The sequence below is a fragment of the Stenella coeruleoalba genome (assembly GCF_951394435.1).
Source record: "Stenella coeruleoalba genome assembly, chromosome: 3".
NCBI classification, from domain to species: Eukaryota; Metazoa; Chordata; class Mammalia; order Artiodactyla; family Delphinidae; genus Stenella; species Stenella coeruleoalba.
In genome coordinates, this window is record NC_137148.1 from 163,397,253 (window position 1) to 163,415,627 (window position 18,375).

At 47.2% G+C, this 18,375-nt stretch overlaps 1 protein-coding gene across 10 annotated transcripts in view; it reads left to right on the forward strand.

Moving 5' to 3' along the window:
• The window catches only part of GATAD2A (GATA zinc finger domain containing 2A), a 100,798-nt gene that overhangs the window by 30,401 nt on the left and 52,022 nt on the right, over positions 1-18,375 (forward strand). For 7 of the 10 annotated variants that reach the window (XM_079916730.1, XM_079916728.1, XM_079916731.1 and 4 more), the window contains exon 2: positions 7,523-7,610. In XM_079916730.1, coding sequence (XP_079772856.1) covers positions 7,596-7,610 — 15 coding nt within the window. In that variant the 5' untranslated portion in view covers positions 7,523-7,595. Of the gene's footprint in view, positions 1-7,522; positions 7,611-9,599; positions 9,714-18,375 lie in introns of those variants that run through there. The other 3 variants (XM_079916733.1, XM_079916734.1, XM_079916729.1) reach the window with 3 other exon arrangements.

The window sequence follows — 18,375 nt, forward strand, 5'->3', positions numbered from 1 at the left end:
CTTTGTTAGAGAATTCCCTTAGTGTGGCACATATTGATGTGTATGCACAGAAGGGGAGACTCTAGTTCGTAGTTACTCGTTACTAACACAGAAGTTATTTCCTCTTTTGTTCTTGTGACATTTTCTTCAAGGTATCCTTTAATATCGTAATGCCCTAATGCTAGACATTTCAAACACCTACCAAAGTCTCAGACTTGTCTAGATGTGAACATTTGATCCCTGGGCTTTTAAAAATTTTATTTATTTTTTTTATTGTTTTATTTTATTTATTATTATTTTTGGCTGTGTTGGGTCAGTTGTGGCACGTGGGATCTTTGATGAGGCATGCAGGATCTTTCGTTGCGGTACGCGTGCTTCTCTCTAGTTGTGGCGTGCGGGTTTTCTCTTCTCTAGTTGTTGTGCGTTGGCTCTATAGTTTGAGGCATGTGGGCTCTGTTGAGGCGCACGAGCTCAGTAGTTGTGGCACACGGGCTTAGTTGCCCTGTGGGATCTTAGTTCCCTGACCAGGGATCAAACCCGCGTTCCCTGCATTGGAGGGCGGATTCTTTACCACTGGGCCACCAGGGAAGTTCCTGATCCCTGGGCATTTTAAGTATGGGGGTTTATCTGAAGTTCTGAACTGCCGAGTGGACTGCCTGGGCAGCTGCTAGGGATCGAGGGTGGAAACACTGAAAGGAACCTTGTTATAAGGAATCAAAATATTTTGAGGAACAACATTAATCATAGTAGTCAAAGTAAGAACTAGTTGCTTCTCTTTGAGAGCCTGCCTGGAGCCAGGGCCTGCCACTTGGTCCTCAGGATGGTCTTGAGTCCTAAGGGGCTAGGTGGGCTCCCAGGGGCACAGTTGGATTTGGCCCCAGGCTGGATGGACTGTTTAATTATCAGGAGGGTCGTGGCTGGGCAGCTAGCTGTATGATTCATCAGTAGGATTCTGTTCATTATCATCAGGATGGTCTGGTAGTGTGAAAGGGAGGGATGCTCAGAAGAAAGGAGGGTCGTGCTGGAGTCAAGCCTTCGAGAGGGCAGGGCCTTCTGTTGGAAGGATTGTTGATGGGTTTTTTAGGGAGGGATATGGAATCTTGGCAATAGAAATGGGGAGGGGAGTGCAGGGTGTGGGTGAATGGGTGCTGGGATAGGTCACACTTCTTAGTGGTGATAGGGGAGGCCCTTCCAGACACAAGGCCATTGAGGCCTAAGGGAATCTCCAGGCACCTTTCTCCAAACAGCCATGTGAGGGAGTTGGGGAGAGCTCCCCCCACCCCAAGAAGCTCTGGGCTCCGCAGGGGCTGTGGCGACGCTGTGGCCTTGCCTATCTCCATATTGTTTCTTCCTGATGTTATATTTATATTGTTATGTTTTTGCATCAGGTTGGTGGTGAAAACATAGTGGTTGAGTATTTATAACTCACAGAGGATGCCATTTTGTCATTTCTTCTCCATGCCTCCTTGGGCCTTGGATAAGGAGATGAGCAAGCGCCCTTTCTCTTGTGGAGTGTAGAGCGTTTGGGGGAGAGAACCTAGTGGGATGCTTGATGTCAGATGTCAAGATCAGCCGTGCCACGTGATGGGGCTGTAGTCCTCGGGGATGGAAGCAAGGAGAGGGTGCCTGAGTAACACATGTTTTGAGTTTGAAAGGTGAGTGGGGGGAAGGAAGGACTTTCATGGCAGTGAGAACAGCATGTGCAAAGGCCCAGTGGTGGAGGAAGGCAGATATGGTGGGTAAGATGAATCGAAACAAGGCCTGTGTGGTTGGAGCCAGGAGCATGGTGTGTGTACACGTACTATGTGCGTCCCAGATGACTTCATAGGGTCACCTGCGCCTAAACAGTCAGGGCCTTAAAGGCTGTGGTGAGGTGTTGGGGGTGTTGGGGGGTTTTAACGAGCTTTAGGAACAGCTGCATTGGCATAGTGTGGGGAGTGGACAGTCTGTCTCTTGGTGAGGCCGTGGTTACTGTGGCTGAGGGAGGAGAGTCAGGGGCAGACCGGGGGTCTGGAGGGCACATACTGGTTGTTACCCTGGTAGATGCTTTGGCTTGACAGTGGAGACCGGCCAGCTCTGGTTGCCAAGGATAGGCTTGTGCAGCTGGCCTCACTGTCGGCTCCTTGGCCCTCATGGGGTTGGTTCTTTGCCTCTCGAGTCTGCCTAGTCATGCTCTCCCTCACTCTGTGGGGATATAGGGTTAATGAGGCTCTTTGCCTTGGGGAGAGCAGGTACTGCTTGGTCCCCTGGGGCTGACGTGGAGCTGAAGCACCCCCTTGCTGTGCCTCTGCCTTGACTTCTTGTCTCAGGCATGCTGCTCTGCCTGAGTCATCTCTGTCCCTTTAATGCTCAGCAGAGCCTGTTAGGGCCATGGTTCCCTCCTGCTCTCAAGGATCAGGTAGTCAGTATTTTCCACCGTTGCTGTCTTTGTCATTACTACTCAGCTCTGCCCTGTAGGTGAAAGCCGCTGGAGACAGTGCAAACTTGAGTGGGCGTGGCTGTGTCCCAGGAAAGCCATTCGCCAGAACAGGCCCAGGCAGTAGTTTGCCGACCCTTGGATTAGGGAATTGACTCTGACCCAAGTTAATCTTTCCCTAACCAGCCAGCGCATGTTGGAGCAGTGTGACCTCTGGGCTTCCTTGAGATGATCCACTGTTGCCCTGCCTCAGTTTCTCCCTTTCTCATAGAGCTAGCTGGGGACTTCCTCTCCTTGACAGTTAGCAGTACAGTCGCTAAGACTGTTGGCAGAGAGGGTCTGGGTGGGGTGCTCATTTTGTGTGGAACACGTGGACTTTGTGGACCTAGGGGTAGGAGAAGGTGAATGGTATTATTGCTGGGTTTCATCTTGGAGGTTTTTTGGCTTAATATGTTCCCGGGATTGGATTAGAGCCAGAGTGGTAAAACACTGGGCAAGTGTTTGGTGAGTGCAGACGGTGGTAGGAGGAGATCAGAAGTGTGCAGCTTCCATAGGGCCAGGCCTCAGAAGGGATGATGGGGCCCTCTGGGGGGCACCTTGGAGAGCCCAGGCTTCCCCATCAGGTGCCCATGGCCTCTGAGAGCTGTCCCTGGGCTGGCCATGGGCATTGCAGCTGAAGCGTCTCTAAGGAACTGGAGCTCCCTAGACAGCAGCCAGTGTCTGGCCGGAGGCTCCTCCCCTCAAGTTAAAAGGGAGCGGACCTCTCTTGCCTGAGCTGGAGAGGATGAAGTGGCAACAGTGGACTCTTTTTTTTTTTTTTTTTTTTTTTTAACAGTGGACTTTTGTTGCCCAAAGTGCAGTGACTTGATTTCATGTAAACCACCAATCACTGCCTCCTTACCAAGTGTGATCTCCCTCAGATTGGGAAATTGTTGTTTGGGTAGGTCGAAGATTCGGGGTGTTGTGTGTGTATGCATGTAAGTGGAGTACCCAGGTGCAGGGTCAAAGCCAAACCATAATGATTTATCAAGGGAGTGGAAGAGTCTCTTACGAGTTGGTAATTGTGTACTTAAGGGTTACTTGATACTGTTTTAAATATATGGGTTGGAAATAAAAACAGTAAAAGCTCTCTAAACCCAGCCAGTGTGGGGTAGATGGCACAGCAACCCAAATGATATACCAGTGGAAAGTGATTACAGTTTATTTTAGAGAAATGCTCCCAATCCTGATGGTGCTAAGTGGTCTCTGCTTGGTTTCTGCTCCTTCGTGAATTTTGCTCTAATTGTATCAAGGGGTTTTTGGGGTGTGAACTCCTCAGATTGGTTCTTTCTCCCTCAATGTTAAACCATCTCTGCTCATTCATTCTATAAATATTTATTGAGCACCGGACACTGTTGGAGGTGCTTGAAATGATATCAGGCACCAGGCAGACACCCTTTTCCTTGTGGCATTTATGTTCTTGCCGGGTGAGAAAGTCCATAGATACAGTAGCTGTGTTGTGTGGAGTTTGAGGAGGGGCCAGGGCTGTGGCAGAGAAAGGGCAGGGTGAGCAGGGTGGGCCTCTTTGAGGGAGACATTTGAGCAGTGACTTGGGGGTACACGGAGGAGATAGCCATGGTGGGGGAGAGTGATGGAGGCAGAGAGCAGCTAGCACAAATGCTAGCACAAAAGCTAGCAACTACTGTTAGAACAGGCTGTGTACAGACGTTTTTGGGAAATTGTGTGAAGCTGAATATGGACTGGGCATTTGTTGACATTTAGAGATTATTGTATGGTAGTTATGTTTTCAAAGGTCATTTTCAACTTGGGATGCAAATTGAAGAATCGATTGTTAAAATTACAAAGTATCGGGGATTTTGTTGAAAACCTTGAAGAACCCCAAGGTGGGAGGGTGCCTGGTGTGTTGGAGGCCAGCATGGCTGGAGGAGGGTGGACATGTCAAGAGAGGATGGGGCTTCACTCTGAGCGATTGCAGGGCCTTTGGAAGGTTTCGAGCTGAGGAATGAAAGCAGGGGGTCCAGTTTGCAGACCTCCGTCGTATTAAGGGAGGATAGTGTGGCAAGTGGAGGTGTGAGAAGTGGTGGGACCCCAGATGTGTTTGATGGCAAAATCAGTAGGATTTCCTGGCAGACTGGATGATGGGTAGTCCTATCAAGAAGGCAAGTGCAGCCAAAAAAAAAAGGGACTTTCTGGCGGTCCAGTGGTTAAGACTTCTCGCTCCCAATGCAGGGGTCACAGGTTTGATCCCTGACCGGGGAACTAAGATCCCACATGCCTCATGGCGCACACAAAATAGAAAAAAAAAAGGCAACTCCAGATTTTAATCTGAGCATTTTGAAAGACTGAATTTACCATGAGCTGAGGTGGGGAAAGCTGTGGTGGAGGGTGAAAGTCTGAGGTGACCTTAAAACTTCTTGTATGTTGCATACTGCCCCATGATGCACTGTATGCATTATGATAACAGATTAAGGTCACCTTTCTCGCAGGTTAACCCTTCAGGAAAATGTCCAGTGTGTCTTGTGGTCTCACGGAGTTAGGGTACTTGGATCTTTGTTGAAAATCATTTGTCCACATGTGCATGGTGTATTCTGTTCCATCTGTCTACTTGTCTGTCTTTACGTTCATATCATACTGTCTTGGCTACTGTTAACTTTACATACAGTATGTCTTGAAATCAGGTTAGGTAAGTCTTCCAAATTTGTTTCTCTTTTTGAGTATTTCACTAGTCTAAGTCCTTTGCATTTCCATATAAATTTTGGAATCAGTCTGTTTTTTCCGGCAAAACATGCCTGCAGTTTTTTTTTCTTAATAAATAAATTTATTTATTTATTTAATTTTTGGCTGCGTTGGGTCATCGTTGCTGCACACGGGCTTTCTCTAGTTGTGGCGAGCGGGGGCTACTCTTTGATGTGGTGTGCAGACTTCTCATTGTGGTGGCTTCTCTTGTTGTGGAGCAAGGGCTCTACACACGCGGGCTTCAGTATTTGTGGCACGTGGGCTCAGCAGTTGTGGCTCACGGCTCTAGAGCGCAGGCTCAGTGGTTGTGGCACACGGGCTTAGTTGCTCCACGGCATGTGGGATCTTCCCGGACCAGGGCTCGAACCCGTGTCCCCTGCATTGTCAGTCAGAGTCTTAACCACTGCACCACCAGGGAAGTCCCATGCTGGCAATTTTTGATTGGGACTTTGAATCTATGAATCAATTTAGGGGAGAATTGACACCTTCTGACCCATGGAAAAGTCATATCTCTCTGTTTATTTAGGTTTTCTTTCATTTCTCTTAGCGATGTCTTACTGTAGTTTCAGCTTACAGGTCTTGCACATTTTTTTGAAAGATCGGATTTATCCTTAAGTATTTCACATTTATGGTAGTATTAATTGATTTTTTTTTAAGAGCTTTGAGTTTTGGTTGTTTGTTGCCATTTGGAACAAATGGCATGTGGAACAACATTGCCATGTGGAAATACCACTGACTTTTGTATATTGCCCTTGATCCTGAAGAGAGTAGGTGCTTGGAAAAGCCCAGGACCCCTACTTTCTGAGGCTTCCCCCTCCATGGCAGAGAGAGGCCTTGGCTTGGGAGGTAAAAGAACTCTGATCGCAACTTCCCTGGTGGTCCAGTGGGTAAGACTCTGCGCTCCCAATGCAGGGGGCCTGGGTTCGATCCCTGGTCAGGGAATTAGATCCGACACGCATGCTGCAACTAAGAGCCTGCGTGCTGCAGCTAAACGTGCTGCAACGAAGATCCCATGTGCTGCAACTGAGACCCGGCGCAGCCTTACTAACTAAGTAAATATTAAAAAAAAAAAAAAGAGAGAGAGAGAACTAAGATTCATGGCATCTACTGCATTTCCCAGCCTGAGTGGGGCCAAAAAGAGTGGCAGAAAGGGCCCCTCTCCCTAGGAGCTAGCCCTGGTGGTGGCTGTAGCCCTGGCCCTCACTGAGGAGGATGCTGTGTGCTCCTTGGTTCCCAAAGGTCTTTGCATAGAGTTCACTGATACTTGCTTATTTTGCAAGTTCTCCTGTGGGAGTGTTTCTCGCCATCCATGAGCTGTGAATTGCTGTGAACCCAGCTTAAAAATAAAGTTTTCATATCAGAGCAAGCTCCTGATAGTCATGTGGGTGCAAAGAATGACAACAGAGGTGATATTGACAATATTTGGCAAGCTACAACTGACAACTGCCTGGGAGTCTGAGATTTGGCTGGTTCACTGGGTTCAATCTCTGTGCCCAGAGGCCTGGACATCTGATGTCACAAAGGAGGGGAAGTTCTGGGACCATGCTATCTCTGGGACCTTGGGAGAGTTCCTAAACATTCTTGAGCCTTAGTTTTCCTATCTGTGAAACAGGCAGACTCTTTCTGCCTGGGCAGTGTAAGACCTTTGGAGTTGATCCCTGGGTGAAACTTCTAGTTGCCCTGTGGTGGTGAAGCCGCCTCCATGTGGGAGATGAATTTTGTCCATCCCTGGGCACCTCATGCCCTCAGCTTCTTGAGGGCAAACTCTGCACTGCCGGTAATGGTGGGTGGTTTCCTTGGGGTCTATGTTGGGGAGTGCGCACTGGGGAGGGGAGAGGTCATCTCTGGAGAGGGAGACCTGGGTGGCCCTGGGCAAGTTCCTGAATATCAGACATGTCAGGTCCCTTATGTGTAAAATGAGGGTGATTGTGTAATTTATCCCTAAGATTGTCCTGGGGATTCAAAGAGATACTGAATTGTAGCATAGTACCTGGAACTCACTACTAAACATCTATTAAATGCTAGTATTTCTATTTCTGCTGTTAATGTCTTTACCATTATCATCAAAACCTTGAAGTGTTTTCTGTGTGTTCAGTATGTTGGCTTGTGGTTGTGTACCACCTCTTGTCTCCATCCATATTGCTAAAGATGAGATCTGTAGTGTTTGAGATGTTAGTATTTATTGGTTAGTGCACCTTATTGGATCATACATCAGAGACTGATAGAAATTGATTTCCTCAGCTTGCCCTCCCTTGGAAGGCAGCAGACACAGAGCTCTGTTTGAAATCTAGAATTTTGCAATTCCAGGGATTGGAGACATTTAAAACTGTCTGTACATTCCAGAAATTTTCCTTGGAAACTCAGTGTTTCTTCCTCTGTTCTTTGCTTTAGGTTGGCCAGCACGTTGACGGAGTTGCCTTTTGACATAGCTCCCACCATGGCCGGCTGGTAGGACCACCGTCCCATGCCCAGAAGCCAGGTGAGTGTGTAGTATCTAGTATCTGTGGAACGGAGGCACTGACTTACCCAGTAGGCGTTATTCAGGTCCTTGGACATTTGAAACAGAGCACTGCTTTAAAAGCTGATGGACACCTCCTAGAGGAGAAGGAGGAAGACAGGTACCTCTGGGATTGCACATTGGGCCATCTCCACAGGGCTGCCCAGGCCCTGCCTCCTCCAGGATGGCCGTTTGCTCTCCTGTTGCATCTCAGGGGTCGCTCGTTTGAAAAGGCCAGGCCCAAGTAGGATGAACTGTCCTCCGTGAGCATCAGGGGCAGAGGATAATCCTGGCCAAGTGACCTTTGCCCTCTGGCCATTCCTGTGATTTCCCAATGCTGACAGAAACCGTTAGAATTTATCCTTAACCACCAGTGCTTGGAGCTCATTGCCCTTACCGCACCCCGTGCCTATGGGGAGACTGAGCCATCCCCTACTGCTTATAGGGCTCTCAGGTGGAGACTCTGTCCAGGGCTTTCGGGACCCAGCAAGACAGAGCCCAAAACCCAGGTGGGATTTTGTCTGTTACTATCAGACCAGTGATGTTTTGGGCCAGGGCTGCCTACCTGGAGAAGAATGTAGGACTGAGAGACGTCTTAGAACACGGAGATAGCTTGGAGACCTCCTGGGTTGGTTAGCTGCTTCCTCTTATAGGCCAGCTGGCTGGTGACTTTCCAAGGGGTGTATGCCCTTCAAACAGTGTCACAGCTGCACAGGGTAAGAACTGGCTGCTGGGCTGAGCAAGGTATGTGACAAGGGTTGGGGGTCGGTTTGTGAGGTTTCAGCTCTTATCTGCATATAGCGAGATGATAGTATGGGCATGGTCAGGTAATCCTGGTGTCAGGAAAACATTTCCAGAATGTTTACCCAGCAAAAACAAACTTTACTGGTATTAAAAAAAAAAAAAAATTTTTTAAATTGAGATAATTTGCATACCATATAATTCACCCATTTGTAGTATACAGTTTAGTGATGTTTTTGTATATTCAGGAGTTGTACAAATATCACGTCTATCTAGTTCCAGAACACTTTCATCACCTTCAAAAGAAAGCCCACACCCATTAGCAGTCCCTCTCCAATCTCCCTTCCTCAGCCCCTGGCAACCACTAATCTACTTTCTATCTCTATGGATTTGCCTGTTCTGGACATTTCATATCAATGGAATCACATAATATCTATGACCTTGTGTGTTTAACTTCTCATACTCAGCAAGTTTTCAGGGTTCATCCACTCTGTAGCATGAGTCAGTGCTTCATCCATTTTTGTGGCTGAGTATATTCCATCAAATGGATAGACCACATTTTGTTTATCCATTCATCTGGGATAGATTTGGGCTATTCCCACCTTTCGGTAATTATGAATAGTGCTGTGAACATTTATGTACACAAATTTGTGTGGACTTGTTTTCACTTCCTTTGGATGTATACCTAGGAGTGGAATTGTTGGGTCATGAGTCTTTAATATTCTGAGGAACCGCCAGACTGTTGTTATTGTGGCTGCACCATTTTACATGCCCCCCCAGCCCTGCCCCAGGCCCCCAGAGCTCTCTGGAGACAAAAAATGACTCAAAGTCTGTGCCGGTTTCCTAGGCTAGTTGAGGATCATCGGTGTTGACAGTGCTCGTTACCTGGTGCTGGTGGCAGCATGCAGTGAGCCAGCCACCTAGAAAGTGGGTTTGGCGCTTGATTGTCAACAGGCTCTCTTTGGACGTTAGTGTTGGAAAATCGTGGTACTTTACGTCTTGACAAGGTCTTACCTGCAGCCCAGAGGGGTGAGTGATCATCCCTTATCCTATAGCCCAGGGCATTGTCTGAAGGCAGTGGGCTGGCTTAGGGTTCTCTGAGGTCCTCGGCTGGGTGACCCCACCTCTGCCGGGCCCTCTGTTAACTAGGAAGTACATAGTCCAAGCAGTAAGTACTTGCTGAGTGAATGAATGAATGAATGAAAGAAAACTGCTCCTTTCCTATCACAGGGTCAACAAGGAAGACACAGCCAGAGCATTACAAAGCAGTTAGTTTGGTGATTCCGGAGGGAATTTCTGGAAGCCCCCTCAGGTGTTCCCTCTGGCCCTGCCTCTCTGTACCCGGTGAGTGAAGGGGCTTGACGGGAAAGGATGGTCTGTGAATGGTTGTGGCAGATGGTGGTCGATGTCAAACAGGCAAAAACACCCTTGAGCAATTTTATTTTTTGGCTGCGGTGTGGGATCTCAGTTCCCTGACCAGGGGTCGAACCTGGGCTCTTGGCAGTGAGAGCACAGAGTCCTAACCCCTGGACCACCAGGAAATTCCCTGAGCAGTTATTTTTAAGAGATGTATAAATATGTCAGCTTGTGTACTTTTTGTTGTGGGTGTAAGTCAGCTCAGCAGATTGATTGATTGTTCCACTTTCAGTTGAACCATGGCCTAAAGTCAGCTGAGGCCTCCCCATTCCTGCTGCTCAGGACTCTGGGCACAGAGGAAGAGCAAGGCAGGAGGAGGACTGGGTCCTGGGGAGTCTTGAGGCGCATACACAGCCCCCACACGATGCCCCCACAGTGTATGTGGCTGTCAGTGTGAATACTGAGGGTCAGGCTGCCTGCTTGGGCTAATGGAATTGGTGTCCACCCTTGAATTTTGCTTGTCGGGTCCTGTTCGTTCAGCAGCTACGTATACTGCTCGCGTGCTGAGAGACTGGCCTTGTGCTTGGTGTTACGGATCAAAAATGGGTGTGACTTACAGAAAAACAAACAGGAAAAGCAAATGCAGATGACCCTTAACCAAGGCATAAAAGATACTCAGTCTTTTCTGATACTAAGAATAATGCTTTTTGGAGCTTCCCTAAGATATTTCTGACCCTTTGTCCTGAAAGGTGGACACCATTCTCTTGGTGGGAATGACGCAGCACCATATGTTGCTTTTGGAGGTTCACAACTCCTCGGAGGGGGATTTGCTTACCCTTTGCTCCAGCAAGTCCACTTCTAGAAATGTATGCCAAAGATAGACTGTCAAAAATAAGGTTTGTGACAAGACTGTTCATTACAACATTCTGAAGTATAAAACTGGAAATAACTTAGATGTTTGTCATTTGGGCCTGGGACTGATGGGGCTGGATCGCCAGTGGGGTGGAGCCGAGCCCCTGAGCAGAGGAAGGAGGGGTGTCTTCTTGTCATGGTGATGGGATTTCTAGGGTGAAATGAGTAGAAAAAATTATAAGGTGAAAGATAAAGAGATGTACCGCACTCACTTTTATCCCTCATAAGGAACGGTGGGGGTGGGATATAGACATGTGTATTTGTTTATATTTTATTTTATTATTATTTTTTAATTTATTTAATTTATTTTTTGCTGTGTTGTGTCTTCGTTACTGCGCGGAGGCTTTCTCTAGTTGTGGCGAGTTGTGGCTTTCTCTAGTTGTGGCGAGTGGGGGCTACTCTTCGTTGAGGTGCGCGGGCTTCTCATTGCAGTGGCTTCTCTTGTTGTGGAGCACAGGCTTCAGTAGTTGTAGCATGCGGGGTCAGTACTTGTGGCATGCGGGCTCAGTAGTTGTGGCACGCGGGCTTAGTTGCTCCGTGGCACGTGGGTTCTTCCCGGACCAGGGCCTCGAACCCTTGTACCCTGCATTGGCAGGTGGATTCTTAAGCACTGCGCCACCAGGGAAGCCCTGTATTTTATTTTTATTTTTCCTTTTTTTGGGGGGGCCATGCCATGTGGCATGCGGGATCTTAGTTCCTTGACCAGAGATCGAACCCAGGCCCTCGGCAGTGAGATTGCAGAGTCCTAACCACTGGACCACCAGGGAATTCCCTAAATCATAGTAGTTTGATTGTAAGATATGAGATATGCCATAAAGGCAAAAATTAGAAAAAAATCTTTAACTGTTTTTAGGAATCATATTTTTGGTTTCAGGTCAACAATGCCCATAGTCTTACTGTTACATATTGTAGGAGAAAACAAGTAATTGATGTCTTTAAGAACCAAAATTGGGAATTCCTTGGTGGTCCACTGGTTAGGACTCCACGCTTCCACTGCTGGGGGCCTGGGTTTGATCCTTGGTTGGGGAACTATGCCTCCCCCCCAAAAAAAAGAACCAAAATTTTTAGGATGAAAGACATATGCAAATAAAAGATCAAAATACTTAAGTGAAAATGTTTTAATTCTAAATCTGCATTGGGAATGTCCCAGTTGTATAAGATGGTACCAGGGTTGTGTCAGAAGGAATCCCCCCTTCCACCCCACCAAGGGTGGGGCAGGTAAATGTGAATGAGAATTAGTCCCTGAGTTGGAGCCTCAAATGTATTAAAAAAATCCAGTGTTCCTATTGGTGCTCAAAGGAAAGGAAGAAACTCACTGGTGCCCTTTGGAAGGTGTTAGGGAATCAACTCATTTTGAAAATTGGTAGATAGAAGGAAAGAAGCAAGCATTTATCTTGCCTCTACTCTACAGACTGTATTTGCAAGGAACAAAAAAGGGGGTAAGAGCTAGTTTCCTTCGAAGATAGATCAGTGCTGCCAGAATTTTCCGGAATGCTCTACTCGCACTGTCCAGTGTGGTACCTGGAATATCATGATTGAGGAAGTCAAGTTTTAATTTTATTTGATTTAAATCTTTTTAAATAGCCACATGTGGCTAATGGACCGTGTAGCTGTTAACATTCTGGCTAATTAATATGAAACGATGGGATTGTAAATTCATACATTTGCAGGCATCTGATGAAATGGTGGGTCTAGACAGTGGACCTCAGTGGCTTCCAGCCCCCTTCCAGCACCCTTCCAGGAAGGGTGCACATGCTTCTAGAGGGATGTGTGCTTGGTTGGACCTCAAAATCTAGTTTTGGGACATTGGGGTTGTGTTACATTATACCACAGGGATGCCAACTGGCAAAACCCAATTGTGGGAAACAGGACAAATGGCCTGATTTCTTCAACGTATGATTGAAAAGAAAGTGGCAGGGGAACCTGTAGGTTTCAGCCAAGCGTGACTTCAACAAAGATTGAGGAATGATTGTTTAATTGTTGATGGTGTGATCATGGGATTGTGGTTTTGTGTCCTTGTAGTGATAAACGCTGAACTGTTCATAAATGCATGTTGTATGGCATTTGCTTCTTAGAGGCTAGTGGGCGTGAGGTGTGTGAAAGACCAAGGTGGTCGTCTGACAACCATGGAAGCTGGGTGGTGGGCATGAGCAGTTAATTGTGCTGTTCTCGCTGCTTCTTTGGGTATGTTTGCAATTTTCCGTAATGAAAAGTTTGGAAGATGGTGTTTGACCCAGGCATTCCCTCAGGGAGCTTTATGATTCATGTCACCCAGGGCAGGGGAAACACTCGTTTACAAAAGTGAGGATGGTGGCCGCTTGTGGTTAAAATTCAAGCAGAAAACCTTCAGCAGAGATTCTGGAATTGCTGTGAGGGGCTGTGGCCAGTAGTAGCCTGTTAAGCGGGACAACCTCTTGTTAACAGCATTCTCATTTTCTGTAATAACAACCCTTACAGTACCTTCATGGAGCCCTTGAAGAACCTTAGTGATAAAGTGGGCGCTGTTCTCATTTCACAGGTGAGGAAGCTGAGGTGTGCAGAGATGAACCAGGCATTCTGGTTTTGACCTAATGTAGTGTGATGCTGATGGCACCTTCTGTTCTGGGAGCACTCCGCCCACCTCCCCCAGTACCCAGAGTGCATTTTATCACCACAGTGCATCAACACCCTGATGCTGTAATGTCCCATATGTTGTTTTCTGACATAAATTAATATATTATTCATTAGAAATCAATCTCACCTCTATTGGTGTGGTCTGTACATAGCAGCCATAGCCAATTAAGACTGGATAAAGTAGGTAGTTAGCTGGTCTTCAGTATGACTTCGTCTTATAAAAAGCACTGCTTTGCAGATTTGATCCTTATGTGTGATCTAGGGATTACTGCAACTCCCAGTGTGCGAGGGACCTCAGCCCCATGTCTCAGCCTGCTCTGTCCACTGCCTACCCCACACATCTGTGTGTGTCCCCCCAGTGGCCTACTGGAGCTATGCTGCTATGGGTGGGAAGCCTTTTGTTGAAACCCCAAGGGTGTCCCTGGGGGCCAGTTAGCTCCTGCTCCCTGGTAGAAACTAAGCAGGTGTTTGGGTGAATGCGTGAGTGAAATGTCTGTGAGACTGAGGCATCTGGCACAATCCCAGTGTGAAGCCTGTGACGGACCTGACTTGAATCCAGATCTGCGGTGCTGGCCCGTGTGACCCCTGCCATCAGAGGTCTTGCCCTCTCTCCAAGTTGGCTCCCTGTTGGTAAATTGTCCCATTTGTGTCCCACGTGGTCACACTCCCATCTGTACCGTGGGCTTGCTCTGGTCCCCTTGGTTGCTGTGAGAAGCTGACGGTTGTTGCTCGTGGAAGGACTGCATCCCAGTGGACAATGGCTCTTCGATTGTTTGGGATCTTGTTACACAAAGGAGTCTTTCCTTGAGGACCCTGTTCGGTGCTCTTGGGGGTCATAGTAAACCTGCTTTTGCGTTTTAGTAGTTAAGCAGCCGTAGAGGGGTTGTGGCTCTTGAGGTTAAGATTATTTTGTTTTTTATTTTCCTGCTTAAAAAATAATAAAGTAAAATTCACACATTTAAAGTGTACATTGGCATTTACTACGGTCACAACGTTGTGCAGCCATCACCTCTAGTTCTAGAACATTTTCATCATCCCAAAGTGAAATTTGTATGTATTACCCTATACTCCTGCATTCCCCTACCTCTGTGCCATCCAGTCCCTAGCAACCATTAATCTATCGATACTTTCTGTCTCTATAGATTCGCGTGGCTCTGGACATCTCAGATAGATGGAATCATATACTGTATGGCCTTCTGTGTCTGGCCTGTCTCACTTAGCATGTTTTCATAGTTCATCTGCATTGTGACATGAATCAGAAATTTATTCCTTTTTAAAAATTTATTTATTTATTTTTGGCTGTGTTGGGTCTTCGTGCTGCGCGCAGGCTTTCTCTAGTTGCGGCGAGTGGGGGCTACTCTTCGTTGCGGTGCGTGGACTTCTCATTGCGGTGGCTTCTCTTGTTGCGGAGCACGGGCTCTAGGCGCATGGGCTTCAGTAGTTGTGTCATGCAGGCTCAGTAGTTGTGGCTCGCGGGCTGTAGAGCACAGGCTCAGTAGTTACGGCGCACGGGCTTAGTTGCTCCGTGGCATGTGGGATCTTCCGGGACCAGGGCTCGAACCCTTGTCCCCTGTATTGGCAGGCAGATTCTTAACCATGGTGCCACCAGGGAAGCCCGATTCCTTTTTATGGCTGAAAAATATTTCATTGTGTGGATACACGACATTTTGTTTATCCATTCACCCATTGATGAACATTTGGGTTGTTCTTACTTGTTGGCTGTTGTGAATAGTGCTGCTTTTTAACATTTATGTACAAGTTTTTGTTTGAATAAATGCACATCTCTTGGGTATATATCTAGAAGTAGAATTGTTGGGTCATATGGTAATTCTGTATTTAACTTTTTGAGGAACTGCCAGACTGTTTCTCACATTACTGCACCATTTTACCATTTTACATTCCCACCAGCAATATGTGGTGGTTCCAATGTCTCCACATCCTCAACAACGCTTATTTTCCTTTTTTTTTAATAGTCATCCTGGTGGGTGAGAGGTAGTATCTCATTGTGGTTTTGATTTGCATTTCCCTAATGACTAATGATGCTGACCATCTTTTCATGTGCTTATTGGCCATTTGTCTGTCTTTGGAGAAATGTCTTTTCAAGTCTTTTGCCTGTTTTGTTGAATTGGGTTTGTCGCTAAGTTTTAAGAGTTGTTTATATATTCTGACACCAGACCCTTATTAGAGATATGATTTCTAATGTTTTTCCCGCTCTGTTGATCTTTTCACTCTCTTTTGCACAGAAGAATTTAGTTTTGATGAAGTCTAATTTATCTTTTTTCTTTTGTTGATATTGAGCTTTTGGTGTCATATCTAAGAATCTCTTGGCAAATCGAAGGTCATGATTCACCCTTACATACTCTTCTAAGAGTTTTGTAGGTTTAGCTTTTAGTATTTAGGTCTTTGACCCATTTTGAGTTGATTGTCATATATGGTATGAAGTAAGCGTTTTGTTTGGTTTTGATCATTATGTTTTCTATTGACATGAAGACTTTTTGGCTTATGTAACGAGGAAGGGGAGTGCCATAGCTGGAAGTTCTGAAAGTACTTTTTCTCATCTGTTTAACAAATATGTATCGAACACCTGTTCTGTCCTGGGCCCTGGGATGGTACCACTGAACAAAGAGATATATATTATCTGTTCTTGTGGGGGATGGGGTGGGGGGGACAAACACGTAAACGGAGAGGTGAGTAAATAGAATGTCAAGTGGTGATGAAGTGGGAAAGGGGTAGAGACCCACCGAAGTGCATGGAGGGGAGATACATGTAACTTTGCTGTTTCGGCTGAAGAAGAGAGTGGTATACAGAGACGTGGGGGAGGACCTTCCAGGTAGGGGGAGCAGGAAGTACAAAAGCTCTGAGGTGGGAGTAAACTTGGTTTTCAGAGAAGCAGCTGGAATGTCAGAGTGGCTGGAGCTGAGAGAATAGGGTCGAGGGGTAGCGGGGACGTGTGGGGGACAGCAGTAGACAGGTCAGAGAGGCCGGCAGGGCCTTGGCTGGGGTGAGGCCTTGCTTTTACCTTGAGTAGCGTGTTTTACAAAATGACCACTAATGTGATATGCTCTAGGTCAGCTTGGCTATTTCCTGGAGGTTGTTGTAGGTGTCTATACCCAGAACAACCCCCTGCCCAAGGGGAAGATTTCCACTTACAGGGTGGAGGAGAGAAGTAGGATTTCTGTTCCAGCTCTCACAGCTGTGCAGGAAGTGCTGCAAGAACTGTGCATCAGTAGAAACTGTTTCTTAGGCCCATGGGCTTCTTTGAGACCAGAAACTTATTTAGTCCTAGACGTAGGTTTCCCTGCTGGCTCTGAGCCTTTTGGGGCGGCCTCCGGCCCTGCCTGCTGCAGGATGTGTGCAGGGAGGAGCTGACAAAGGAGCCCAGGCAGTGCTTCCAGGCAGTGGCGTCACCACATTGCTGGGTGTCCTGTTGAAAATGATGAAAGATGCACATTTGGTTCTCCCACTTTCCACTCACATTTCCTCCCAAGACTGGAGAAGGCTTTTCTGGCCCTTCCTGGAATTTTCTGTGTAAAACCTCCTGCCATTTCCAGCTCGATGAAGCTGGTGGTCAGGGCTGCGTTCTTGGCCAGGCCCTGAGGGAGTCAGCCCTGGAAGAGTTAAGCCCTCCCATTTTTGATGTGACGCCCGATTGGCACATTGCAGGTGGCATGGAAATGGCAGGCTTAACCCTTTGTGGGCCGAGGAGGCTCAGCCTAGGAGGCAGCTGGGAGGGACAGAGGACTGGTCCTTTCCCGTGGGAGGGAAACTCAGCCAGACATCCCTCACAGTGACGTCCTACACCAGAGGACTCCTGGTCACCATTTCCCTGTGGACATTTCATATTTTTCAGATTCCCCTCACAGGTGGCACCTTTATTTCTGTGTCCCGTTCTCTGGCACCATTTGTTTCTCTCTCTCCGGGGCTGCAGGGGTTGGGCTTCAGGCACAGGCCCCCGCTGTCAGAGGCTCAGACACCCATGTGGAGTCGCTTCCAGATGGGCAGTGTTGGGTGCTTACTGAGGACTTCTGAGAGTGTAAACACAAAATCCAAGTCCTCATGTGGGGGTGAGCCTGGGGGTGCTATCGACAGTTTTAAAAACACTCGTTACCCATCTCTCTCCTCCCCTCTTAAAACGTGATCAGTTTAGGTGTACTTTGTCCTACTGTGTGCTTTGACTAGGAGGTGTAGACAGGCTTTCATCTCATGTCCCTGGGAAGGGGCACTCAGAGGCCAAGGCATGAGGCTGAGGGGTAGACAGAGCTCAGTGGAATCTGCGTGGCCTGTCTGGTTAGCGGTGTTCCCTGTTTTCAGAAGTTTTTAGGAGATTGTCTATGTCTGGGGGAAGATAAAAACATACTCCCTACTTACACCATCTTCCCCAACAGGATCTGTGCTTTCTTTAGCCGCCCCTCCCCCATGACTCCAGGGAGGGAGGATGGTTGTTGAGGTCAGGGGACTTGGCTGTTCCAGGCCAGGCCCTGCATGTCCCCAGGTGAGTTTGAGTGGCCGGGCATGCTACCAGAGGGCTGGCTGTTACTGTGGCATGAGCCTCATTGAAGGCAGTGACCACTGATTTTTCTGGAGGTGACTTGTCCCAAAACCTGCTCTGTTCCCACAAGCGGTACTGGGGTGAGGTGCTTCCAAGCGCCTTTCTCCACAGTGCACGTCTACATGGGATTTTCCTTTAGGAATCTGAAGACCATTCAGGCTTTATTTTTAAAATGTTGGGTGGTTACTACTTGAGTACATTAAAGTTTCTGCTTTCTAGGTTAATTTTGTTAAATATATCCCAAAAAAGCATTATTTCAGAGGCTGTATTTACATGTCCACCACCTTAAAAAAATAATCAGATTGTAAATGTGTGTTTATTTGTAAATGTAAAAGCCTGAGTTTCTGTGTGTGTGGTTTTTTTACTTTATTTTTTTTTACTCTTTTCAGTCTTAACACTCTATATACCTACATATCTGGGTGGTTCTTGAACCAAGGACTGAGATGACTTTCATAGGATGGCTGATTTGGTCTGACGTTATCTTGCATGACTCCTCTGGGTGGTGATGGCCTTTTAGATGGGTCATTAGCATTTCAGATGGAGTGTGGTGTTTGGGCGCACCGGGCATGATAGAAG